The sequence below is a fragment of the Alexandromys fortis genome, unplaced genomic scaffold (genome assembly GCF_014885135.2).
Source record: "Alexandromys fortis isolate MF-2015 unplaced genomic scaffold, M_Fortis_MF-2015_v1.1 scaffold_5, whole genome shotgun sequence".
In the NCBI taxonomy this organism is placed as follows: Eukaryota; Metazoa; Chordata; class Mammalia; order Rodentia; family Cricetidae; genus Alexandromys; species Alexandromys fortis.
This window is the reverse complement of record NW_026067924.1, coordinates 24,472,425-24,500,379: the sequence shown is the minus strand read 5'-3', so window position 1 is coordinate 24,500,379 and position 27,955 is coordinate 24,472,425. Positions and strand designations below refer to the sequence as shown.

The following is a 27,955-nucleotide window of genomic DNA, read 5'->3' as shown; positions in this document are numbered from 1 at the left end:
GAACCAGGGATATATATATATGTATATGTATATATATTATATTTTAAATCAACCACACTCACGCTGTTTGACATGTAATTACTTTGTGCTCAATGTGTATGCCACAGGGCACTGTGGAAAAGCAACAGGTGGCATTTTTCAGGACTGACAGATATCCAAAGTCACAGATCCCAGTGGAGAGAGGTGTGGAGCTTAGCTGAGGAAGCTGACTGTAGCTCGGGAGTATAACAGAAAGCAGTGTAGCAGGCTGGGAGGACTCAGCAAATGTATTTCCCTCCAGGCATTCACACAGAGGAGGAGGACAGAACAGCAGTGCATGCTTGGGGCAGGTACACCAGGGTGGGCCAGCATGTGAGACTAGCATGGATGGGCGGTAACTTAGGGCAGATTCTGAAGCTTTCTGGTGTTGACCTAGGTTTCCATACTGCCCAGTCTCACAGTCGTTCAGTCCCAAAGAAATAAATACACAGTGGTATTTGAACTCACAGAGATCCGCCTGCCTCTGCCTCCCAAGTGTTAGGATTAAAGGTGTGTGTCACCACACCCAACTACTCTTTCTTTCTTTTTTATTTTAAGGACTTTATTCTTTTTCTTTTCTCTCACAAGCTTACATATATTTTTAAACACACTGTAAACCGTTTAGAGTTTTTCTTTGTCTTTGAATCTATCTTTACTGTATATCTCTTTTTCTGACCACAGGAGCCTTTAATTTGCTAAGCGATGTGGCTAGGATTAAAGCTGTGGCTTTGACGGCTGGATCCATCCCGTTCCTTACTTTTCTGAGAGTCTAGCCTCATGGCAGAGGTACTGGCCAGAGCCATGTTTATGGCCACAACTCTATGGCATTTCAAGGTCCCTGCCATCACCAAGAAACAAGCTCTTGGCTATTCATCAACACCATTTAAGTGTTTGGTGTGGGGCCTCTTAAAAGAGCTGTAAGGTTTTTGTAGCTAAAGCTGAGTCAGGAAGCCTCTCTTAAATGAGACGTGCTTGCCTCCTGTAAAGAGAGCCCACCTGAGAAAATGCTGCTAAAAAGAAGCCATGCTTAACTCTATTCTTCTGTGTCTAGAATTACTTCCCAAGGTTTCTCTGGTTTTAAGTGGATTTAGCTGTCCACATTGACACCATTCTGTTGACCAGGTTTCTGTCCTGCCTAGTCCCACAGTCATTGAGTCCTGAAGAAGAACACAGAGGTCTACATTAATTATAAACTGGTTGGCCTAGTATTCTGGCATTAGAAACATAATCCTAAGCCAGCAAGAGGAATAGGTGACTGAAGGAACTTGCTGTCAAGCCTGACAACCTGAGTTGGATCCCCAGATATTTCACTTAAAAAACAAAGGAAATAAATAAAATAGTACAGAAATTAAAAATTATCACAAAAGTACAATATGCCCTTTTTTCTTAAGGTTTATAAAAGAACAAAGACAAAACGGGTTTCATTATCGGAATGTTTGGTGTATACTTAAAAAGCTAACGGAAAACTATGTCCCTTTTTTCTGTTGTCCCATCATTGTTATTTGACCTGAGTATGATCCCAGGATACACATGGCAGAAGCTTGAAGTTGTCCTCTGCCCTCCACAAGGGCACCACAGCATGCTTGAGCACACATACACAAATGCACACACACACACAAATACAAACAAATGCAATATCCACAATTAATAATAAAGAAGTGAATTAATTAGCCACCAATTAGTGCTGCTCTCTGTCAACAATGATGGTACCAGTCTTCCATGGCCATGAGACACAACATGCAGACCGCTGGCTCTCTCTCAGCATCTTTAAGGACGGCACAGAATTGAGAAGAAGCCTCTAAAACCCTGTATTACGGTTCTTATGTGTCAAGTGGAATTCGCTTTCTTAGCAAAGAAGCCTGCAATGTCAGGCTCACAAAAGAGGATTCAGACAGCCTCCTCTCAAGTTCTCAAGACCAACGCCTGATCCAAATCCTTGCCCTTTACGGATGAGGACAACGGATGCTGACTCCTTCACTGTGTGTTAGTCTGTTAAAATATCCACGTCTATTCAATTTCTATAGGACCTCAAACTCTAGAGATAATTTAGCTGTTGTCCAACAGTCTGATGATAATGGGGGAAAAAAATCAAAGAAAACAGAAATGCAAGAAGCCAAGATTTGAGATAGAGATGCTGACATCAGTGTACCAAAGCTCTCCATGCTGCCACCACCATCTAAGATGCAGCAATCAGAGAAACTCATCACCCAGAGCCCAGTATAGAATATGATGCCAGTGACGGGAAGGTACTTGTAGTAGGTTTCCCATGCCAGCCTGTCCTTTATGTCTCTCCATTTTTCACATTACAGAGCACAAGGAGGCCTACTTTTATTAATATAGTTTTATTGTACTGTTTGAATGCATACATTTACTGACAGTGCTTACTTCTCACTACAAATCAGAATGGGGGGGGCTGTATTAAAGACTTTAGGGCACACAGGCTCTAAAACATGTACCTGGATGCCATAACCTGAGACCATGGTGACTGGTTTTTTATAAATGGGTTGTACCTTCACAAAGGAAAAAGGCTACAGGAGTGTGCTCGTCCCTGACACTCAGGAAAGCATGAGCTGTCAATGTGAGAGGAGACCTACACACCAAATTCAAAAGCTCCTTCCTGTCCAGGCACCTCTAGGCTTGAGAACAGGAGCACATTTCTGGGGCTTGTGGTATCCTGAATCATCAGACTGAGGCATTGGCCTTTTACAGAAAGTCGTCAGCCTCTGCTGTGTGCAGAAAAAAAAAAAATCAATAAAAGACTGAGAACAGGTTCTCTTAGCAAATAATGGCTCACAAAGCTCATCGCATGCTCAAAACTGAGTGTATCAGAAGAGGAACATGGCTAGATCTGGATGCGAACAGTTTATACCACAAAGCAGAACGATAATGTGAGAACAAACCATTGACTGCAGATGGAGGGAGAGCAGGAGACTCGTGAGAAGCTCCGGGCTGAGCTACACTTGTGTTCACAGAGGGAACAGTAAGGAAGACACAAAGGGAGGAAGTGATGCCCAACATCTGGGATGGTCCTGTGATCTCCACATGCATGCCATGGCATTTGTACACTTGTGTGCTCTCTCTCTCTCTCTCTCTCTCTCTCTCTCTCTCTCTCTCTCTCTCTCTCTCTCTCTTTCTCTCTCTGTGTCTCTTTCTCTCTCTCTGTCTCTCTCTCTCTTCTCTCTCTGTCTCTGTCTCTCACACACACACACACACACACTTGTATATACCATATACATACACCAAGATTAAAATAAGAAATGATTTGAGTTTCAGCACAAGATAAATGACCAATTTACTTTTAAGTCTTCTGGCAAACAGAAAAGGGAACAAAAAATAAAGAAACAGCATGAAATTTTCTTTCTTTTTGTTAACAAGGGCTAAATCATAAGAACAAATGGAAGCTACCCTAAATAGGATTTCCATAGCTTACACAAATAGAGAAAGAAAAAAATGTATATCACATCAGTATTCAAATGAATAAAGTTTAAAAATTGTGGCTGCAAGAGAAAACACATAATTACATATACTTTGAATTTTTAGATTGTTTTTGAACCTAAAGAGGAAAATAAACTCATTATTTCTCAAACTCATGTGATACTGAGGAGGGAGAAAAGTTGACAAAGGTTAAGTTTGAAAATAGAACACAAATTGGCAAAATCGGGAGAGAGATGAAGACAAGAGCCAGTGCATAATATTCTTATGCATACACAAAGCAACGAAACACTCTGGGAGAAGCATCGGCAAAATAAATAAGCTAAGAAAAGAGAGACTGCGGTTCAGGATTAGAAGGTGGGTGTGAGTCTGAAGTCCTGGGGAACACTGAGAAATCACGAACACAGAGCAGGGCAACTACAATGTACAGTTCAGCCTAATGAGGCTCCCGATGATTGAGCCCTTCAGTTGGAGGAGCCAGGATTTATGAAGGACAGAGAAATGACAGCTGCCAAAGGACAGTTAGGAAAAAGGAATGCCAGTTTCAAGACAGCTTGTGATTTAAAAACCAGAAGACCTTATTAGAAATTTGATACTATTCAAATTCTTATTAGGATACATCGTTGTTTAATAGAGGCTGTAGGTGTGGTTCAGTAGGTTGGTAGAGTGCTTGCTTAGCAGGCATGAAGCTCTGGGTTTGATCCCCAGCACTGCCTAGAACCAGGTGTGGAGGCACACACCAGTAATCCAGCACTAAGGAATTGGATACTGCAGGATCAGAAGTTCAAGGTCATCCTCCACTGCACAGTGAGTTAAAGACTTGCTTGGGTTATTTGAGACTGCCTCAAAGAACAGTAGCAGCCTGAATCATAAGCACTATAAGATGTTTCTATGATACTTTAGCACTGTGGTTGTTGGCTTTAGATATTTTTTTATTCATCAGATTATTGCTGAGTTCATGCAGTGGGCGAGTCTCTGTGAGCTCTTTAGTCTGAGCAGAATGAGGTACACAGATAACGTCACTCCAGAGCCCACAGTGCTGACCACATTCAATCCTCCTCTGCTTTTCCTTGACCTCCAGCAAGTGACCTATAAGTGCTTGGCCTTGCCTTCTCTGTCTTGCCTGGAAATCTGATGGTAGGATGTCAGAAATTCAGTACAACAGAACGCTTGAGATGAGCTTCCCTTGCCTGGACATCAGGACCAGAAGAGCGTTAAATTCAGGGGGACTCTTCACTGCTGTTATAGGTCAGCATGTACATAAAGATATATTTTAGGGACAGAGTCCCAAGTCTGAACACAAAATTCCCTTATGCTTCACATATATACCTTACGTACATATTTTAAAAGTCATTTGATTTATCTTAATGTCTACTACACTATGTACTTACTCATTGATGTAAGTGTCTACTGTGTATATGAGTGGCGTGTGCATCATAGCATGTGCTATGAGAGCCAGAGGACAACGTTGGACTTGGTCCTCTCCTCCTGTGTGGGTCCCAGGGGTAGAACCCAGGTCATCAGGCTCAGCGCTAAGTACTTCGACCTGCCTAGCCATGCTGCCAGTCTACAGGCTATGTTACACAATGTTCTAAACAACTTTTCACGTGAAATGCAGACAGCAGGCCACAGATGAAAGAGTATAAAGGCCTTCTTGTGCTAGACACCGAGTAAAGTGTGCAAAACATTGCATTTGGCTGTGTCCCAATACATGAAGTCAGCCACCTGACTTTCTACTTGTAGTGCCTTGTTGGTAACAAAAATAGGAGCCAGGAGACCACCTGCCTTCTGTGTTTATTCACCGCTTCTCACGGCTCTCTGAACCTTGAGATGTATGTGAACTACAGTCCCGCCATTGTGCATGTCAGATCCAGTTCTCAGTCTTGACAATCTCATATATGAACATATCTCTACTCCCATTTCTTCTCTAGCTCAGCACAACTTCCAACACAGTCCCTACCCAACTTCACATGTCTCCATTTGTGTACAGAAGGGGGGCATAGATGTGGGGCCACCTGTAGGTACATGGGAAATCTACCAGTGGATATAATAAGGAAGAAAGAAAGAAAGAAAGAAAGAAAGAAAGAAAGAAAGAAAGAAAGAAAGAAAGAGGGAGGGAAGGAAGGAAGGATGGAGGAGGGAGGAATGGAGGGAGGGAGGGAGGGAGGGAGGGAGGGAGGGAGGGAGGGAGGGACAACCATTTCTATCAACTGTCAATAACTTCTTCGATAAGCAATGGGGCCAGTAGCACCTTCTACTTCTACACCAATTTGGGCTGGATTGACCTTGTACAAGTCCTGTGCAGGGAATCAGATCTCTTGAGTGTGATGGTCATGCCCAGTGGTCCTTGCCACACTAGCAGATCTGTAGGGCATCCATGCTGCAGTACCCACATTTCTCAGGGGCTCAGCCTCACACCAGTGCTTAAATGGAGGGACATCCTTGGGTCCTTCCTTAACAGAAACTGAAGAGAAACTGCCACTCGCAGGACAAGGAAGGGACCCAGGTCATGTGACTGGGTATCTGCTACTCCAAGAATTATAAAGTGGACTGCAGACAGCATGTTTGCCACTGCTCATCCCAATGCCCCTTGCTATGTACCAAAGAAACCTATTTTCTTAATAAACTCTCTAGAAAAGATGAAGAACTACCATGAAATAATAATAAAAGCTGCCATTGGGATAGAAGTATAAACCGTGTACAAATACAGTCACTCTACACAGGAAATCCCTGCCCAGTTGAGAGCTTGCAGTCCTAATGAGTAACTTTCTAGAAGCCATACACCTGTCAGCCACTGTACAATCCAGGGGGCGCTCATGACTAAGTCAACCAGGAAACATCTGCATCGTAAGCCAGAATCCAGCAAACCTTGCTATCCCATCACCCTTAGCACTGCTCTATAGCTAGAAGTGAACAATGGTCTTCAGGTAACCATGGAAAATGATTATTAAATCACTCCACTGCCTGCCATAAAGCAGGGCACCTTTTATTCTAGACTTAGAAATAGCCGGAACTCTTTCATTGAAAGACCCATTTTCTAGAAATGTAATCGGCCATCCCCTTTCTCCACATGTTTTAATAAAAGCACTCTGAAGAAGATAAAAAGGTCAGAATACCTAGTAGCTTTGAACATTTTTACTTCTCTTTTCTTCACCCACTAAAAGGGGTTTTGTTTCATTTGGAGTTTCCTTTGACGGATTCCCCGCCCCAAGTGCTACATATCATCTTATTGATAAAATACAGCAAAGCACAAGATGCCTCCAAATGAAGACTCCATTCTTTCTCAGTCTCTTCCTTCTTAGCTACAATTTAATGCTTCATGGAGAAAGAAAGTGAGCAGCACACCACTCCTCCTGACGCGTCCCAGGAAGGTTTAACTTTTGGCAAGGACAGAATTTTTAAATTTAGACAACACCTAACTACTAAATAAGGACCTTCTCATTATTAACACTTTATTTTGGGCATTGTTTTACAAAATTCATTCTATATTTCCTGTATTCTTAGGAAATTGCAACATAAAGCATGGATTTACAAGTCCTGACCACCTTATCATCCCATAAAAACACCACTCTAATTCTTACAACAAATCAGGGTAGGAAATATGGCCGATTATAGCATGGAATATTAGGAATGTTAGGGTATAAAGAGGGCCTGATCCCAGTGGCTATCACCAAACATTTTCTTTAGAAAATTTCCAATGCTATTGTGATTGATTTAGTTTAGTTTATTCTTGCTTTGCATTTTGTAGTTGTTGTTTTTGTTTTATCTTTCCTTCGACTAGAGAACATAATCCCTCCAATATCTCATGGTGGGCTTTCTGCAAAATAAAAGCTTTAAATCAAAAGCTTAGGATGAGCAGAAAAGCCATTTTCTGTGTAGGCATGGGAACAGAATTTGAAGCCCCAGAATCCATGTGAGAGTCAGAGGCAGTAATATGAATCTCTAATTCCAGGGCTTCTGTAGTGAGGATGGAGTGGAGACAAGAGATCCCTGAAATCCCCTGGATCAGAGAGCTTCCCATAAGAAATGGGGCAGAAGGCAAAGACTGACGCCCAAGGTTGTCCTCTGACATTTACACTTGCACGCGTGCATGTTCATGTGTGTGCGCGCACACACACACATACCATACACACACATGCACAAACCACCAAATGTTTTTAAAGCTAAGACCACCGTCTCCAAGGAAATAACCTCTTTCTCTTTTTCTGTGTCATAAGAGCCATCTGGGTTGGTGTCACTCAAGTAGCTGTGATTTCTCCACCAGTAATAGTAAATCTCAAAAATCAATCCCAGAACCTAGTCTCTTTTTAACTCAACATGTCTATAATCTAACCTTGTATTGAGGAGGAAGGCTTCATAGGACACGAGAGGCTGAGACACTCTTGCCCAAGTAGTGGAACTAACCCCTTTAGAATATGAAGAGCTTCAAAATTCTAAGAAATCATTAAGTATAATAACTTTAGGGTGTTTAAACCACCCTATGTCCAGGAGCAGAACACTGTTTCAAAGTTCTGGCATCTGAGGCCCACTAAGAACCCCTGCACTGGCTCTGCACGGAAGCAGAGTGGCAGGCTCCCTATGTAAGAACACGTCCAGGTCTATAAAATGTTCAGGTACCGAGCACACAAGGGATGATACCCACCAGAAGTCACCTCACCCCCGATTAATGGGCTACATTTCTCTAGCTGACTCATCCCCACAAATGCCACTGCAAGAGCCCAGTTCACCCAAAGAAAAGTCCAGCCATGGGGAACACTTCATCTTGACCCACGGCACTTGCTCATGCCACCCTGCAATCTTTTCGATGAACTCTGGCCTAGTAGGCACAGGCTGTGTTGTCATGGTTTAAGTGTGCACTGTCCCCCACAGACGGTGGTATTTAGACACTTAGATCCCAGCTGGTTCCCCATATGGAAAGTAAAGCGACTGAACAAAGAGGACAGAGAAAACAGCGGTTTTCAGAGTCTGGGGGCAGGGAGGACGGGGAGACACTAGCCAAAGGCAACAGAGTTTCAGAGTTTCTGCCTGCAACAAATACCCTATTTTGTGGACAGTCTTCAAGTGTTTAAGAAACCTCTTCAAATTCACCATGGTGTTGTATCATTTGGGAGTCCAACTTCCCAAATTCACCCAAATATCCTTGTATCTTTACGTTCTTTTTGATGACAAAAGAAAAAGTAAGAAATCTAACATCTAAAGATTTTGTGTATTGAGTATATCAGGATGGATCAGTTTGAGGAGGAAGAAGAGTCTTAGCTCTTTAGTGGATTTCAGGACTTTATCATTAGACATTTTATAAATATAAATGGACAAGGTTTTACTGGATCTCTACTGTGAGCCAACACTCCCTGGACAAAAGCTGCGCCTCCCACTGGCCCTTGTACAAGGCTGAGTAATTGTCTGGGACGTCAGTGATGGTGAGGTGGTGGGAATGGTGTGGTCCAGAGTTTAATTAGGATTTAGTTTGTGCTATCTTCAGCATCCTTAATAGCCAGCCATTCCTCGCCCACTTCTGAGTCTGACTTAACATTCTCGTAACTAACAGATACAACCTCTCAAAATGTTTTACTCTAACAAATCACTTGTTTCCACCAACCAAAAGGCTGAGCATCATCAGATAGCACCGAGGCCTACAGTTGAGCGTTCCTTGCTCTGCTGTGACCTCACTGACTCGGTGTTTCCACTGGAGCATTTGGAAAGCGCCCTGATTCATGGCTTTCTTCCTTCTGCCAGTATACAAACTTTGTGACACATGGAATCCATGGGACATCGAATTTGGGGTAACCTACATCTATGCTCCCAGACCATGGTCACTCATATTTGCCTCTAGAATGGATTATTTCCTTCTTTCAGGAGCTCTGTTGTTACATCAACACTATTCAGGAATAACAGAGACTCAACCAATAAATAAAAAATATTCAACCCATTAAAAAAAACATGTAATGCTGAACATGCAAACTTGCTTTGTCTTAAAGAGAAGAAGCAGAAATAAACAGGAAGGAACACCATACACATCAAGGAGAAAACTAGGAACGTACCAGAGGACGCTTCCAGTCTTTCCAGTCTGCTGATCAGCCAGTCGAGGGAGCCAGAAAATTGAGCACAGTTTTTACGATTTCCTCTAATTAGAGCCGCTGCAAAAGAAGAACACACATTAATGTGATTTTCAAGCTCAGGGACCAAGGTAAGGTTGCAAGAGGCATCCAATATGGGATGGAGAGCACAAAGCATCTCCCAGTGTCATCTAAACCACATGCAAATGCGACTACACACACAAAACTGGATGCTTTTGAAAATGTCTTGGCATCTTTGGGAAGGGACTGAAAACTCCTCTTCTCATTAGAAGGCAAACAATTCCGGAAAGTAACGAATTCACACAGGGAGGTGATAATGAAGAGGAGCAGAAGCCAGGGCCCTGGAAGTTTCCCCACTTGGATTCTAACATGCGTTGCTTTTAATTAGCCACCAGACTGAACTATTTGATCTCTCCAGAGCCCAATTTTCATACCTATGCTCCAAAGAAGTTAAGAACATATCAGATTGCCTGAGACAAACTGAAAGGACATGCAGCTAGCAGCTAGGATTCTAACAAGTGTGCTGGGGGATGTAACTAAACGAAGCAGGTGAAAGGAGGGCAGACCAGCAACTAATAAAGTCGTAAGTCACTCAGGTCTATCTACCGCTCTTCATTTAGAGGTCCCCAATTGTAGAAAAGACAGGAACAGTTTAGAGAAACCTATGGTAACTTTTTTCCTAGACTTAGAATTCTCAAGTTCTTTAAGGCCCCTTTTCACATGAAATTCTGAAATGACAATTATTTCCACCCGGTTTATAGACTCAAATTAAAAAAAAATTGAATTTTCACATTAAAAACTCAGCAGATTCAGTTCTGTGACAGCGAGTCTAGTAATTTTTTTTAACAGAAGTGCTATGCTTAGACCTGTAAGACTATTGAGAAACAGTGTAAGTGCTCGAAGGTGTGGGTGAGATTTTTGAACAGCATGATATTTAAAGGCAGAAAGATATCCCCAGAGGGACAGTCATTATCCACTGTCTTGCCACACTAGGAAGCAGATAAAGGACTGGAGTCTGAGGCTCTTGCATGCAACCTACTGCTTAAGAACAGGAGGATGAAAAGCCTGCAGTTAGACTGCGCAAGCCACACTTAAAGATGCCCTTCACATCTCCTTTCAAAGGAAGTCAACGAATAAAGTTAGTTCCTGCTCAGACAGTAAAATAGAAAACCACGAAGGACATAAGTTTTCTCTCTCTCTGAAGGGAGACTTGGGAGCCTCAGGAACACAATAAAGGGAGTACAGGCCGTGACTGGTCTGGGGACAGGTTCTTTCCCCAAAGCCTGCCAACCCAAATTTGATCATCAAGACCTATATATGGTGGAAGGTATGGACCAAGGCCTACAAGCTGTCTCCTGACCTCCACATGTATACTGTGGCATGCCTATGTCTCCCCTTCTTAAGATGGCTAAAAGGTTTGAGAACATTTAGATTACTAAGAAGACACTTAAAGTCCACTAAACACTGGAGGTAAAGAATTTAAGAGGGTATTAGAGAAATCAGGACATTGTCCCTGAGGATGAGGGACCCTGGCAACTGCAGTTGGGTGATTCCTGCCCAAAGACACTGGAGTAAAAGAAGCACCCACAGAATCAGGTGTTCTCTATTGACCATAGGAAGGAAGTGCCACAGAGGGGCTGCTCTGTGTCTATTCAGTGGGGACATGGAACCAGCACGGTGGCTTTAAGGAAAAGAGGTTGGGCGTGGGTCACTACGTGCACAAAGCCAAGTGAGGGCTAGCAAAGAGCCACTCAGATGAGGGTAGTTACTGCCTTAGCACAGGAACAGTGCTAAGACTGGCTCTTCTGTGAAGTTCTAATCTGCCTGCAAGAGAAAGCGGTTCTTAGCTACTGCTAGGCCCCCGAGGATGTCAATCTTGACATCCTGCATGGAGTGCACAGCCACAAAACCAAGTACTAACAATAGTGCAGTCCCCCTCTCCTCAGCACCCAGAACAGATCAGGAGCAGCTGTCTGGGGAAAAAGCTGCTTCGAAAGATGGCATCCAGGTCATGCTCGGGCTCATGAACACAGAGCCGAGCCCACACACAGGCGGTGGTGTCCTGGAACTATGGGCACACACTACTCTTTGTGATCTTCTTGCGCAATTTCTCAGTGTTTTAAAAGTGTTAAGAGTTAATGTCTTCATGCCAGTAAGATGGCTCAGCCGGTGAAGGCACTTTTACAAATTGGCCCCAAAGTTCTGCTTGCAGACTTTAGCATGCAAATGCATGTGTACACACACATACACAAATAAACAAATAAGTAAATATTTTTAAAGATTAGAACCCTACAAGTATATAACCATATTCAGAAAGATATCAATGTTGGCGATAAAACAAAGTCCTATTAAACTATGTCTGTGAGAGTCATTGCTGTTTCAAGGAGAAGAGACTATGACAATATAGTAAAACAGAAAAAATAGCATGTCTTGATTTGAAACACAATGCCTTGCCAGGACCATGGGGAACAAAACAGGAAGTATCTCTGTAGATAAGTTTGGGGTAGCTCCTGTGCTAACACTTGGGAAGGCCAGACAATTGGTTTTCATCACTTGTAGCCTTCCCCGGTGTTCCAGCATCCAGAAATATTTGCCTCCCAGCAATACTAGAAAATGTTATGGAGACACTGAAGTCTCTAGCTGCTGTATCCTTCTGTGACAGTCAATACCCATCACGGTGACAAAATGGCAGAGAAAACCATTTGAAAGGAGTTAAGAGTAATTCTGTGTCATTAGTTTCAATCGACAGCATCCACTATTTTTGAGCCTGTGACAAGATATAAACACAGTAGCAAAGGGGCCCCAGGAAAACTGCTCTCATGGTCGAAGACAGGAAGCAGATAGAAAGAAGGAGGGACTAAGGACAAGGTATGCCAGCTGAGAACCAATCCTCATTGGCCCACCTTTCTCCAAGGACCTCACCTCATTCCTTCTCCTACCTTAAGTGATGCCTTTGTGGTAGTTAATCTTGTCAGCTTAGCTGGATCTGGAATTAACTACAAGGCAAGCTGCTGGGGACACCTGTGAGGTACTGTCTTGATGAGGTGATCTGAAGTAAGAAGAATCAACCCAAGTGTTGGCAGCACTGTCCAGTGGCAGCCCAGATAAATGCAGAGTTCTATGCTGTTGGATCCCTTCCTGTTATCAGAAGCAAGAATCTTCTGGCATCCAACAAACATTGAAGACCAGCCGCTCTCTAGGGATCTCTCAGACTCTCAAGTGTGAGGAAGCCATTGTTGAACTACTCAGCCTGTATTGTGTGAGTCAATCCAAAACCCTCCTTTCAAGATACACTCATTCTATTGGGTCTCCTCCTCTAGGAAACCTGTTCCTAGCAGACAGTCAAATTAAGGCTCCATTTGATTAATACACTGATTAGTTCAGAGCCCCCATAGTTCAATCCCAAAAGCCCCACTTATAATACTGCACTGGGACCTAAGCCTCCACTTCCCCAACTCTTCAAGGATTCAGAGACTGGTCACTTTAGCTAAACAAGAAAGAGCAGTAGCCTGCTCTGTTTGTTTTCTGCTTCGAATCCTCAGAAAATGAGAATTCATAGTTTGCCAGAGGGCCATTTCTCAGACATCTTTAGAAAGCCATCCTGGCTTGTCTGCATCCCACAGATTAATTAGGTGGACGTCAGGAAAGATATATGAAAGAGGGCCACAGCGATGCTCCTCCAATTCCAAGTACAGGTGTCTGTGACATCCTGATGTCTTCCTGACAGCAGCTCATAAATCCACCTTTATCAATCTCTACCCAAGACCCGGACTCACTAAGTCTATGTCAAGGACCAAATTGTTATAGATTATCACTCTGTCTTCTGTGTTTGCTCTCCATATGACAAGCACCCCCAAAGAACTTGGGCAGCAACAGCAGGAAGCAGTTCATTTCCTCCATAGCTCGAGCAGAGAATCTGAAGTCCAGCTATTTGGGGTTTGTTTTTATTTTGTGCTTGTTTTATGAGAGAGAGAGAGAGAGAGAGAGAGAGAGAGAGAGAGAGAGAGAGAGAGAGAGAGAGTACATTGTGCAGGATTCAAGTCCTTAGACAGGCTATACAAGCATGTTACCCATATGCCCTTGAATCCTTGAATCTTTGGAAGAATCAGGGAGGGAGAGTCATAAATTTAAAGTTGGTATTTAAAGTAAACCTTTTGAGAGCTAAGGAAAATGAGCTACATGGGAATGTGACATGGAAATCTATTACAGAACTATATAATGACTGGCAGAACTGAACTTCTAAGCTGGAGTATAAACTCACATGGGCTTACAGTCTCCGAAAGACAAAATGTAATCTATGTATGCACTTCTTAAATCTTTTCCTGGTCATTAAATCAGTGATCGCTAGAATAGTAAGAATGAAAACAGCTCCAGCCTAACACCCATACCAGGAGAGTAAAGCTACCTCTTACAATGCCTGGAGCACCAAGACCCATAAGCTGGATGACCCAGAGACCCAGGATAGAATCAAACACAACTGAAGGGAAAAAACATATCAATGTAACAATGCCTAGCAACATTCTTCTATACACATAGACTGGTGCCTAGTTCAATTGTCATCAAAGAAGCATCATCCAGCAACTGATGGAAACAGATGCAGATACCCACAGCCAAACATTAGGCCGAGTTCAGGGAATCCTGCTGAAGAAAGAGAGGAAGGATTGTAGGAGCCAGAGAAGTCAAGGACACTACAAGATATCCCACCAAATCAACTAACCTGGGCTTATAAGGACTCACAGAGCCTGAACTACAACCAGGAAGCCTGCATGGGACTGACCTAAGCCCTCTGCATATATGTTACAGTTGTGTAACTTGTACTTCTTGTGGGACTCCTAACAATGGAAGAAGTGACTGTCTCTGACTCTCTTTCTGTCTTGGCTCCTCATACTGGGTCACCTTTCTCAGCCTTAATACATGGGGAGGTGCTTAGTCTTACTGAAACTTGATGTGCCATATTTTATTGATATCCAGGAGAGACCTGCCCTTTCCTGAACAGAAATAGAGAGAGAATGAATTGGGTGGTGGGAATAGAGGAGGCTTGGGGGAGGAACTTGAAAGGAGAGCAGGGAGGGAAAACTGTGGCCAGTATGTAAAATAAAATTTAAAAAACATAATAAATAGAAAGGTAAAAAATAAAATAAATTTTAAAAATGAAAATAAATCAAAGGAATCTTGTAAACTTAAAATTTCCCATTATTCTGTGTACTTAGAACACCTCCAATTCATTAAACTATCTTGTATATGAGGAAGGACTCTCATTTTCACTGATATATGTTATATATATATTTATATTATATATATGTGTGTGTGTGTGTGTGTGTGTGTGTGTGTATGATCTAGGATTTTTAAAAATTTAAACCGGAACCAATATATAGCTTTTTTTCTTTTACCACTGCATATCAATTTAAGTTGCATGTGCTAACACTTTTTTCAATCACAAAATTTGTTCATTACAAACGATTAAGAATAAATGTGACACAGAAGTAGAAACAGAAGCTAGAAATCAAAATTCCGCTGCTAAGAGGGAGCCCTGCACAGTTTTCCTCAGACTCTTACAGAATGTCTACTGGACACAAACTGTCTCCTCTATACAGCTATGATTTTATGCAGTTGGAATCCTTTTTAAAATAAGATTTGATTTTTAATTGTTTATATGTGGTGGGGGGAAGGGAGGGGAGGGGAGGGGAGGGGAGGGGAGGGAAGGGAAGGGAAGGGAAGGGAAGGGAAGGGAAGGGAAGGGAAGGGAAGGGAAGGGGTCACTTTAGAGGTCAGAAGGAGGCATTGGATCCCCTAGAGCTGGAGTTAGAGGAATTGGCAGCCACCCAGTGTGGGTGCTGGAAGATGAACGTGGGTCCCCTGCAACAGCAGCACATTCTCTTACCTACTGAGGCATCTCTCCAACCCTACAATTGGGATCATAATCAAGATGTAAGTAAGCCTTTTTGTTCCTTCACAGTTAACGTCATACCACAGGCTTCCAAACAGAAATAGAGAAACAATTTGCTTGCTTCACACAGGTTTCCAAATGATAGATTTATCTCAATTTTCAATGATTCCACAGTACTACACTTAAGTATACCACAAGCTCTGTAGCCAATCCCCTGTTGATAAAAAGATTGCTTTCAATTTTATGGTATTTACAAGTAATTGAACAGTGGATGCTCTTTTCACATTTACACAAATGTAAGTATAGAACACACTTCTTACAGCAGGGTATTTGAGGGCAAAGGAGCACATCTAAAATTGTAGATGTAGTCAGACCAGGATTGGTCATCCTATTAAAATTCCATCATTCATGCTCCAACCCAGAACACATTAGTCAACGTTTTCTCTAATGAGGTACATGAGCAAAATTATTTTCTGTGTCAACCTAGTCAAAACATAACATTCTTATTATTTTAATTTGCATTTATTTGCCATGGTAAAAATATTTTATTATTTCATTTGTTATTATATTAGCTTTTACTTCTATCTGCTTATTTTTTTAGATATTTTTTATTTTTCTTTTGGGTATATAAAACTCCACATTTTAGAGGAACTAATTAGGATTTTACATTCATGGAAACTTTAGCATATTTCTCCAAGTCCCATGGCTTTATTATTTTACAATGATACTATCTATCATGCCAACTCTTTTATGTGATCCCACTTATTGGTCTTTGGTTAGTCACATATTGCCATTATCTAATAAAACTGTCATGAGATGGTGAAGGCAGCCCAGTCAGCAGCTGCACACATCCTTGCTGGCATTGGGATGTGTGTTACTGTCTTTTCCATTCCTCTCTAAGCTCCTTGAAAGCTTGCACAGATGCTGTATTTTGGCCACCACTGTCCCTCAATGCCTGGGTAAGAGTATTTCCCAAAGCAGGTATTTAACAAATAGTTAATCCATTCATGAAACCTGGATAATGATCCGAATATTGGATTCAAACACTCACACGCTGCTATCCCAATCCTTACGAATGACACTAAGAGATGGCGTCATTGGGTTGGAATGAGGTCATCAGAGTGGAAGGTTAGTGTATTCACAGAGACCCTAGAGAGGTGCTCACACCTCTGTAGAATATGGTCAGAAGACATCTCTTTAGATTGCCTCTCACCAGCCCTCTGCAGACACAGAGTGTGCTGATGGCTTGAACCTAGACTTCTGCCTCCAGAAGAATGAGAGGCTGTCATTTGTTGTATATAAGCCATTTATCTACTTTATTCATCTTGTTCCAGCAACTCAGACTGCAGGAGAGATTCTATTGGCATGGAAACATACCAGACACTAAGTCTATGTTCCCCCAACCTGGAGGTCTCTGTTGTACAAGGATGTCTTATCCAGAGACCAGGCAAGAAGCTGAGGTGCTTAAGGAAGCAGGCAGAAGGGAAAAGGAACCATTCCTGAGGTGAGACATTTAAATAAATATATAGCCAAAACAATCTGGGCAAATAGGTGCAGACGTAGCTTAACAAAAAGACTTGGTCAAGAACTGCAGCATGGAAAGGCCAAAGCCAAGAAACATGAACACACTAGGGAAAATCTTCATATTTTGCTGCTTTGAAAACCAAGTTTATTTTTTAATTTTATTTATTTGTATGTGTGTTTTGGGGAATTCACTGAGGACAGGAACAACAGAGCCCATAAGAAGGTGTGTCAGATTCCTGGAGCTAGAGTTACAGGCAGCTGTGAGCTGCCTGATGTGGGCACAGGGAACCCAACTACAGTCTTCTGCAAGAAAAGTACATTTGCTTATCCAATGAACCATCTATTCATCCTGAAAATTAAATTTAAAAGTAAAATATATTCATGAGGCTAAAACTATTCTGTGTGCTTAGTACCATACAGCTATTACACTGGCAAGATGTAAATTTTAGGAAATTCTAATTATGTCAATATTAAGTAATAGCACCATCAAATTCTTTCTTAATCAAATGAGCTATAAATAATTAAGGAAGCATGTATAGACATTTAAAAATATTCAAATCTTACAGATATTAATTAATGATAGACACTGTAGAAGTATAATTCTTCATTGAAGAAAGTACTAGAAAGAGGAAATTTAGAGCAACTACAAAGAGTGGGTTTGGAGAGGAGGAGGAAAGTCAGACATGGGATGCCTCGTTTTAGGAAACGTAGAGACCAGTGTTAGAGTCAATGAAAATCCTTGATGAAGTCAGAATGGGCTACCCAAGGTCTGAGATTAACATAGGAAGACATGAGGACCAGAGTGAGAGAAAACAGACAGAAACTTGACAGCATCTCAACACCCTGGAGATCTCCAGCTCAGTCACCCCGGGTACCACTGGTGAGTCAGTGCCACACGTCCCAACATCCCCAGACATTCAACATCCTCACACAGCATGATGTCACTCTGCATACAACCTGTGTGCCTCCTGCCACACACTCTACATCATCTCTGGGTCATTCACATCAGACAAAGTGAATGGTTGTTAACTTGTATGGTTCACAGAATAATGACAAGAAAAGAAATCCATCCATGTTTAGTTCCAGCACAGTATTTTCTATTATTTTCAATCCACAGCCACTTGAAAGTGTGGATGCCACACCTATGAATATGAGGGATGGCTGTATTTGCTAAGAATCAGCTGGGCGGGGCTGGAGAGATGGCTCAATGGTTAAGAGCACTGGCTGCTCTTCCAGAGGTCCTGAGTTCAATTCCCAGCAACCACATGTTGGCTCACAACCATCTGTAATAAGATCTGGTGCCCTCTTTTGGCATGTGTGTATACATGAAGGCAGAATGTTGTATACATACTAAATAAATAAATAAATTTAAAAAAAAAAAAAAGAATCAGCTGGGCGTGGGATGCTGCCAGTGCAGATGCAGGAAGTGGAGACACTATATCCGGAGTGAGAGCAGAATTCCCGACTTTTAGTGCAGCAGGAAGTGTAAAGAAACTTTGTTTCCTTCCTTCCCATCACAACTTGATTGGAGAAAGTACTAGAAAGGGAATAGTACTTGCTAGATGTGAAAACCAAAGATCAGTACATTCTAAGAATAATCATGCCACATCATCTTCTAGAGTTAATCTAGAACTTCCCTTGTCGTATCCAGGAGACGGACATAAGAGTTTCTTCCCTAGGGCATGAGTGAAATACAGCAGAAGGTGAAGACAAAAGTAACACTAGGTTGACAAGGGCAAAGGATGATACAGAAAATAACCAGAAGGAAAAAGATGCTGGGGATTAGAGAGGAGGCAAGAAAGAAAGTACCATCCTAGGCTAAGTATGGAGACACCAAAATCAAATACCAGCTGCCCAGCAACTCTACAGACAGCATTCAAAACAATAGATGTCAGCTGGGCAGTGGTGGCACACACCTTTAATCTCAGGACTTGGGAGGAAGAGGCAGGTGAATCTCTGTGAGTTCAAGGCCAGCCTGGTCTATAAGAGCTAGTTTCAGGACAGGCTCCAAAGCTACACAGAGAAAACCTGTCTGGAAAAAAACAAAAACAATTTTTTTTAAAAGAACAAAGTGTTACTTGTTATCTGCCTGGCGTGTTAACTCATAAAATCGGCAGAATAACACTAGAAGCAGGCACCTCTACTTTTTCCACTTTTCCAATCAGAACATTGAGCTACATTTGTATCGAAAGTCACATCAGAGGCAGAAGCTAGGGTATGGGGAGTGGAAAAGATATTTTCTCAGAGGCTGTTGGCTACAGATGAGTTTAGACTTCCATTTCTCAATGAAAACGCCCAATGAAAAGGGAGTAGGAGGCCCGTTGTTTTTGAATAAAGTGAATTAATGGCTATATCCACTCCACCACAAAAAAATCAATGACTATCTCTGCAAGGTGTTTATTAAATAAGTTAAAATAACATTGATTGAATGTGACTCTGCCCAATGCACAGTGTGGGGCAGCAGATAAAAAGCACTCTGCTTAAATCCTTGGTTCATCCAACCATTTACATGGATGAAGCACAGGAGCTAGCATCCATGATGGACAGGGAAGCTTCCTCTGTAAGGTTTGCCCTCTAGTTAAGAGGCCCTTGGATCCATGATGGACAGACAAGTGTCCCCTGTAACGTCTACCCTCTAGCTAAGAGCCACGAAGTTCAAGGGCTTAACTTAGGTTTAAAGCTTGGTTAGTACTCATCCACCCAGCCCTTTGCCAGAGTTCCTAGTTCTGGGATGGCTATGATTTGGGGCTGTGAGATGGCAGGCGTGGGTTTCCGATGGTTGGAGGAAGGAGTGGGCTCTTAAGACAGAATTTCCTTTGCCTCCCCAACACCAAAGTGGAAGCACACTACAAGCTTGTAACATGACCTGGCAAGAGCTAGCTCCAGTCCTAAAGGAAAAGCAGACTGTGGGAAGCTGGCCACACAGCAGGCAGGGGGAGGGGGGGAGAGAGAGAGCGAGAGAGCAAGAGCGAGAGCGAGAGCGAGAGCGAGAGCGAGAGCGAGAGAGAGAGAGAGAGAGAGAGAGAGAGAGAGAGAGAGAGAGAGAGAGAGAGAGAAAGCTGGTTCTCCAGGTATGATGAAGACACTGCTATATTTTATGTTAGACTGCCATTTAAATGATATTTAAGGCATGGCTACATCACTTTACCCATACACCTGCTGCCATCTCTCTCTACAGGGACAGGTGCACCAATTTAAAGTCACATCACTCATCATGTTCCAATAAAAGAAGCCACAAACCTAATTACAACTCTTGTGCAATTCTCGGCATTTTGTAGAGTATATTAAAGCTATCCAATGGACTCTAAAGCAATCAAATTGAAGACCCCCAGATTCTGTGCAGTGATAGGGAGTGCCCTTGAGGGATCTGCGCCTTCAAGGGGAGGTTAAGTGCGTGCGTGACTGCAAGCAACTTGAATGGTGAGTTCCGTCAAGTCCCTATCACTCCAGGGTCATGTTAGTTACTCCTGGGAAGGGGAGCACATGACACGCTGAAGGGACACATGAGATGGGGTCGTAGACACAAAGAGAAAGCCAAGGCTTCACATTGTCGTGACATACGTGCGACTTGCTCCACCTTATAACACACGGCTGGCCAAACATACAGTTTGCCTGCAGCCAATCCATGTCATATCATGTAAAGAAGATACACTATGGTGTTAGAAAGGTACCAAGCTAGGTTAAAACCCTGCCAAACTGAAGTTTATTTCCTCTGTCTCTTTCTGCTGCCTTTATTATTTATTCGTTTGGCTGATTGGCTGGTGTTTGTTGTTTTGTTAAGAAATTCAATGCCATTAACTCCACATTTGCAAGGAGATGTACTCTCTAGAAAATGTACTCTCTAGATTTTGGTGCCAGAAAATCTTTATCCTGATAATAGTTGTGTGTAAATAGTAAAACTAGACTCCTACAAAGCCTCAATATTCCTGGTCTTGTTCAGAGGATGCGAACGCCAACCCCGTGAAAGCACCAAACTGTATGTGCTTAATTTTAATGGCTTATCAAAGTGCTCATCCAAAGAAAATATTAAAAATTCTAACTGGAACAATTATGAATAAATTGTTTTATGACTCTATAAATTTTAATGAAGTTTAATTATATTTTAGAGGATTTCCAAATATTTTGACTACCCATTCTTCTTCACATTAAAAAATACTTCATCATTTTTAATTTGGTTATACTTTCCTATTCCATTAAAATTCAATCATCTAATTAATATCGATATAGTAATAGATACTGGGTACCTACTATGCACCAGGCATTAAACAAAATGAGACACAAATCCCAGGAAGCTGATAGTCTTCCCTTTAAAACCAACCCCAGGTACCACTCAATAGGAATTATGATGAGTGATATCGTGCAGGTAACATGTTAACTGCCATGAAAGCAGCTTGCTGGCTTGCAGCAGGGTAAAACCAGACTGTCCCATGTTCTTGGCAAGAAACATGAAGAGACTACAGAAATAGCTCAGGTCAAAGCTCAAGAAGACCTGTGTTTGCACAGAGTACTGGAATGTTATAAACCACCACGAACGTTGCTCAAAATAAAATATATCTGGAAGCTGGCAAGCCAGATCCTATGAACACTACAGGAGGACACTAGAACAACCCCTGACAAACAACAGCTGAAAGGAAAGGGACTTTGTAACACTGCTTGAGGATCAAAAAGGAAATAAGTAATACTGGTTATTATCAGAGCCCTGCAAAACCACCTCCCCTAACCAAGACACAACTACTTCAATGGTGGCCTTCCTCACTCCTCACTCCGAGAAGGATTTATCCACAAAGCATCATTGGCTTTACCAACTAAATACCATTAAAAATTAAGTGTCCTGACTAGAAAGCATGCTGTACAACTGCTGTAATGTTATTTTCCATAGAAACACAGCCATAATCCTTACCCAGCAACTCGTACAGAGAATTCAGAATGGATTTCCAAGACTCCCCCGCTTCTCTCCCTGCGACATCTGCAAAGTGGGCTGCACTGCTGTAGACGTGCAGGCGGTCTATGCACTCCAGAACCAAGTTGATCATTCCCTGCGAGAGGGGGCAAAAACAAATCACCATCAGAAACCAACTCCGCGCTGAGTGTGCAGTTCATCTGTGCAATCCCAGCACGCAGGAGGCTGATGCAGGAGGATCACTGTGAGTTCAATTGTAGTCTGGGCTACAGAGTAAGACTCTATCCCAAAAGAAAGAAACTAGCTGTGCTCTGGGCAAGAGGAAAAAAGGGATAACTTGATTTTAAAGAGAAGTCTAGCTTAACATCATCAGTTCATTATAAAGAAAACTAAGATCATTTATTCAAAAGACAAGAAGAAACATGCCTGCATGAGAAATTAAATATTCTTCAGATAACTAAGAATTTCAATCTCGGTTTCCATTCTCAAACAAAAGTGAAAAAAAAATGTAAAATGATTTCTTCACACTTACCTTGTAAGGTTTAACTGTTGTTGGGCTAAACAGGTCATGAGTGGTATTCTACTATTAGTGACTTCATCCTTGTTTTTAACTATCATTATTTTAACTACTAAATTAAAGGCATATTTAATTAAGTGAAAGAAAGCCACCAAAAATAAATTTTAGAGCAAGTGAAATATTTATTTACAGGACGCAGCCTCCAGAGCCTTCATTGCTGGGCTGAGGCTTGCGGAATGAGGCAGCACCATGAAAACAAAAGCTATAAAACACCGAGAGACCAAATTCACTCACTGGACAGGATTTGAGCAGCAGCCACGGGGCTCCTTCTGGGTGGTCATATGTGACAAAATGACAAAGAAAAAATGACTTATCCACATTTGACTGAAAATATTTAAATTTGTATTTTAAATTGTCATAGCCTAATATTTAGGTGAATTTCACTAGGTACGAAATAATTGCTGTTCAACAATTGGTCAAATGATCCTGCATATGTGAACATACGAACTCCTTCAGTTAATCCCTCTTGTTCTTACTATTATCTTGTATATCCCTTGCTGCGATTTGTGCCTTGATGACCACAGATCATTTCTTTTATTTACACAGAGAAACAACTGCAAAATTTGGTAGCAGTTTCAAAAGTATGAGGAAGAAGTAACAGCTTTAAAAGTACAGCACGGATTTGGGGATTATGAAAACTCAACAACATCCTCTACACTTTTTCCTTATGCTTTTGCAAGGTCCTTTATTCTTGAAATAGAGTCGGGGAGAAAGGAAGAGGAAAAGTGTTTTATTTTTAATCATATATGTAAAATATATGTAAATATCTGTGTGATGTGCACGTGCCTGCATTACTCCCAGAGGCCACAGGGGGCACGCTATCCCAGAGAACTAGAGCTACAGGCAGTATAAGCCTCCTGGCATGGGCGCTAGGAACCTTAGGGCTTCTGGGAGACAGCAGTGCATGCTCTTAACCTCTGAACCATATCTCCAGCCTAAGTTAGTTCTTGAAAAAAAATTACTGCCATGTTGGGAACGCTTAGAACTGAAATGCCTGCTGAGACCCTCGCTGGCTCTATTGTCTAAAAACTAACACTTAAAGGCTTGAAACCTGTGGTACTCATACTGACAACCACCTCAGGACATTAGGTTAGCAAACTGATTGTTTGACTCTGACATAAAGTATAGTACATGAGTTTGGGGTTTTTGTTTGTTTGTTTGTTTTTCTAAGCAGTGGGCATTGAGTAAAATAAATCATACATGGAAAAGGAACACAAGAGACTGGGGACAGCTCCCTCGTTTGCCCAGCACATAAAAGTACCTGGGTTTGTCTCCAGCACCACAGAGAGAGAGAGAGAGAGAGAGAGAGAGACAGAGAGACAGAGAGAGAGAGACAGAGACAGAGAGAGAGACAGAGAGAGAGAGAGACAGAGAGAGAGACAGAGAGAGAGACAGAGAGAGAGAGNAGAGAGAGAGAGAGAGAGAGAGAGAGAGAGAGAGAGAGAGAGAGAGAGAGAGAGAGAGAGAGAGAGAGAGAGAGAGAGAGAGAAATATATGTAAAAGGCAATGCTAGGGGTATACTCTGTTCAGGCAGGAAACTGGAGTTCACCCTCTTCTTTGGGGGCCAGCTTCCCTCCTGCTCCAGTTTCAAGCCCACAGCCCTTTTGACCTGAGGCTCTTTCAAGGAGTTACCTGTAGCCTGCTACGTAGTTTTCAAGGTCTCGTGAGATAGGTGTGTGTACGTGTGTTCTGTATTTATGGAACCAATATAAAACAGTGGAATTAAAGTGTGTTCATTTGTTCAGCTTATTGGGGCTGTGTTTTGAAACCCAGAGCTTCGAATGTGACTAAGAAGCACCTTCCAACAAAATGCTGCAAACTCAAACCCATTAAAGTCAAGTCTAAGACAATTACAGGGCAGACAGCATGCTGTAACACGGAACTACCTCTACTGGAGCCCACCCAGCAGCGCACTCCTGCAGTGTTAAAAACGGTCCAGTGAGAGTTGATGGTAAAAGTGAGTGTCCCTTGCCGGGAAGGGACACAGAAATGAAGGTAATGAGAAGTTTTCTCCCAAGCCTGCTCCTCTGCACAGAACTGCCCTTGTTAGTCTCTACTGGGATGTAAAGAGATGTGGAACAGACAGGCAATTTCCCTCACTACGAAGTCATTTTCCCAAGAGAACAACAGAAAATGGACGGGTGCGATCTCACCTCTTCCTGGAAGAGATTCTGCCTATTCTTCAGGGCTCGCAGCCTGTTCTGCTTGTCTTCGTGTTCCAAGTGCTCATCAGGGGGATGGAAGTAGCCGATGAGGTCCTGCAAACTCAGGCTCACAGACTCGATGGGCAAGTCAATGGTGGGTGCCTTGGCTTTCTTGCTGAGAGCATCCAGGCCCCTGAATCAATAGCAAACACTTCTCTGGGTTAGTGAACCACAATTTCAGTTCCGTGTTTTTCAATTGGCAGATGATTTGACATTGACAGGCTCTCTTACAGAAGACACAAAGGAATGTGCAAGGCATCCTTTCTACCAGCCATAACGGCTATCTTCACATTGCAACTGTGCAACACAGTGACTAAGCATCCCAGACTACAGCATCTAGAGTCACGCCTCTAGGACAAACCCAGCTGGACCAATGGAAAAATGGTCCAGATACAAAGTCAACTGATAACACTACATTAAGATGGAAGACTGTGTCTTCCCTCATTCGCTCTGACATTTGCTTGTGTAAGGTTGTTTTGGCTTTTGGTAAGGATTATTTTAGGTTTTACTAACATTGACACTAGTCGCTACTCTTTAACTCCTATCAGTTTTTTAAAAAATTTGCATTTGTGGGGGCTGGAGAGATGCTTGAGCAGTTAAGAATGTTTACTGAGTTCTGTCCTAGCACCCTCAGCAGGCAGCTCACAACCATCTGCAACTCCAGGGCCAGGGTTCTGATGCTCCCTCCTAGACTCTGTGAGCACGCGTACTCACATCCACAAAACTCCACACAGACACCTAAGTTTAAAAATTAAAACTATCTTTTAAAGTCTCTCTCATGAACTCAGAGGTGAGATTATTTGCACAGGATGGAGCCTTTGGGGAGTCTACGGAGGAGGTTCTCAAAGAGGCCTGTGTCCTCTATGAGGAGCTCCTGGTGATTAATGGTTGCTCATGAAAAGGGAGCCATTGTATTCAGTGGTGTAGCACTGGTAAGTTTTGCATGCTCCCATAAATAAACCTGCACTCTTTCTCAATGGGTCACAAAAAGAATAATTAAAACTAAACAAAAAGACACACGTATATGAAATTGTTGGAAAATTAAAAATTTTAAATTAATGACCATTAGCTCAGCTTTTCATTTTGGAACATTCAGATCTTTATTTTAAATGTATGGTCATTCATATAGAGTGATAGTGATGTTGGAATAGCTGAATTCAGCTTTTCAATCACTAGAAAAAGTAAAACAACAACTATTCTTGGGTATTTGCCTGAGAGTCCCTGACAACTATGCCATCTTACAGGTCATGAAGGGAGTCCTGAGTGGCCAAAGTCCTGAGTCAAAGTATATTGTTGACATGGACACAGCCATGTCCAAGACTCCAATGCCTCAGCCCCATGGGACTGGCTCGGAGGGACGGCACAGCTCTCCTCAGGGCAAGTCTGAATGTGAGCATTTATGGACGACTGACCATGGTGTGCAGACACTAACAATTGCAGCCTCCTTGTCTTAGATGTTTACAGCCTGAGACTGATGGCCTGGAGAGGCCTCCTATAAAGACTAGCCAACCCTTCCCTCTGTGCTGTGCCTAAGCTGAGGTTCCACTTTTTGGTGGCAGATCCCACCTGATCTCAGCCTTCCTGCATGCCATTTTAGATCTAAACACAACATACTGGTAAACACAGACAACGGGAGCAACCAATGAAGCAGAAAATAATGAGATGAGCTTTAATATAATCTTTGATAGGAAAGGTCTTTTTAATGTAGGAAAGCAAAAAAATGATGATTAAGGCAGTAGCTATGAAAATAATTTAGAATTATTTTTCTGGGCTAATAAATTGTGAAAGATACAATTAGTCAAGAAATTAATGTCTCTAATGTAAATTTTAGGTTGTTAATACACTGGCAAGAATATTAATGAATAAAAGTGTAATTCAAAAAATAAATGTAAAATATATCCATTGTCATAATCAGCAATTTTTAAAGTGTATATGACTGCAAATTTTAAATAATACACATTTTAAAGTTTTCATTATGCTTAGTTACACATATAAATATGCATATAGATTTGTGTATTTATAAAAAAAAATTCTTCTCTCGGGTCTGCAAACTTAAACAGAGAAAGGCCTTCCATCCAGGCTATGTTGTATATTAACATACTGCTGCCAGAAAACAGTGTGGCCACAAGGTTAATTTGTTTCATGGATAAGAAATCTTTTCAACTATTAAGGAGAAAAATTTACTCATTTTTAAGAATCATGGTATTTTTAGTGTTTCTCAAAATTCCTCAAATATCCAGCTGTCATATATAACAGAATTTAATAAGCTTGGTGATAAATTAAAAAATCATCATGACCGAGAGCTGTCTGTTACAAATTCATGTTCTCTAACATAAGCTACAATTTAAATTGTATTCTGTGAAACCTAGCAAAGCATATATTTATGAGGCTAGTGTATTTTAGGATGACCTGATTGTAAACTCAGGGAGAAAGTCAAACGGAAGGCATCAAACAACATCACTACACAAATTACCTTATGAATCTATTGAAGAGGAACACTGTGCTCCGGATAACGCGGGCCGTGCGGGACTCTTCATGCTGCGATCTGGATAAGTTCAAGCCGTCATCCATGTGGCCTTCGTGGTGCATAATGGCCTGCAGGGGCACGAAAGCAGCGTCATCTTCCCAGCAAGGTAGACTGAGGGAGACATGCTCTTGCCTTGTGGGAGGCACGGCTCTGTAACCCCAGCCGCGCAGGAGGCAGAGCCATGCGGATTACAGAAAGGGCTCAAGCCCAGCCAGGCAACTTAGTGAGAGTCTGTTTCAAACTAAAATAATAACGGGAGCTGGGCATAGAGCGCAGACGCTGAGTGGTGCCTAGCATTGGAAGACCCTGGGCTCAATCCCAAATATTCCTCCGTGACAAAAATTAATTAAAAAATAAACCTTAAAAAGCTGAGATGGGGGGGAAGGACCTGGAAAGAATTAAGAGCCAGAGAAGTGAAGGGTGGAGTTGAGCGCAATAAAATGCATTCATGAATGAAAGAAAATTAAATCACTTTTAAAAGACGAGCAATAATAACAAATGGAATCAAAACCAGGCAAGGGGTGCTATTGAACTCAGAGTAAATAACAGGCAAAGTCCCTGTACAAGGCAGCCATGCAGTGCACTGGCTATGCTATTGTTTTAAAGAAAGTTCAGTAATACATCGAGCTGAATGAAACAACAGCAAAACATTGCCTCATATCTGCATGTAATGATTTATCCGTAGACTAACAAACTACAAACCAACAGAGAAGGCAGCACTACGGATTCCATTTCATTCTCTGTGTGATATCATCAGCTGTATTGTGGACTGATCACTGAGCACTAACCCCTGACTCTGAGGTATCAAAACT

The 27,955-nt window shown here is 42.0% G+C and overlaps 1 protein-coding gene across 1 annotated transcript in view; it reads right to left on the bottom strand.

Moving 5' to 3' along the window:
- The window catches only part of Ryr2 (ryanodine receptor 2), a 551,701-nt gene that overhangs the window by 242,333 nt on the left and 281,413 nt on the right, over positions 1–27,955 (bottom strand). Inside the window, exons 14-17 of the mRNA XM_050142326.1 lie at positions 27,090–27,211; positions 24,566–24,749; positions 21,836–21,971; positions 9,489–9,584 (exon numbers count right to left, since the gene is read on the bottom strand). Of these exons, the coding sequence (XP_049998283.1) occupies positions 9,489–9,584; positions 21,836–21,971; positions 24,566–24,749; positions 27,090–27,211 (538 nt within the window). The remainder of the gene's footprint in view (positions 1–9,488; positions 9,585–21,835; positions 21,972–24,565; positions 24,750–27,089; positions 27,212–27,955) is intronic.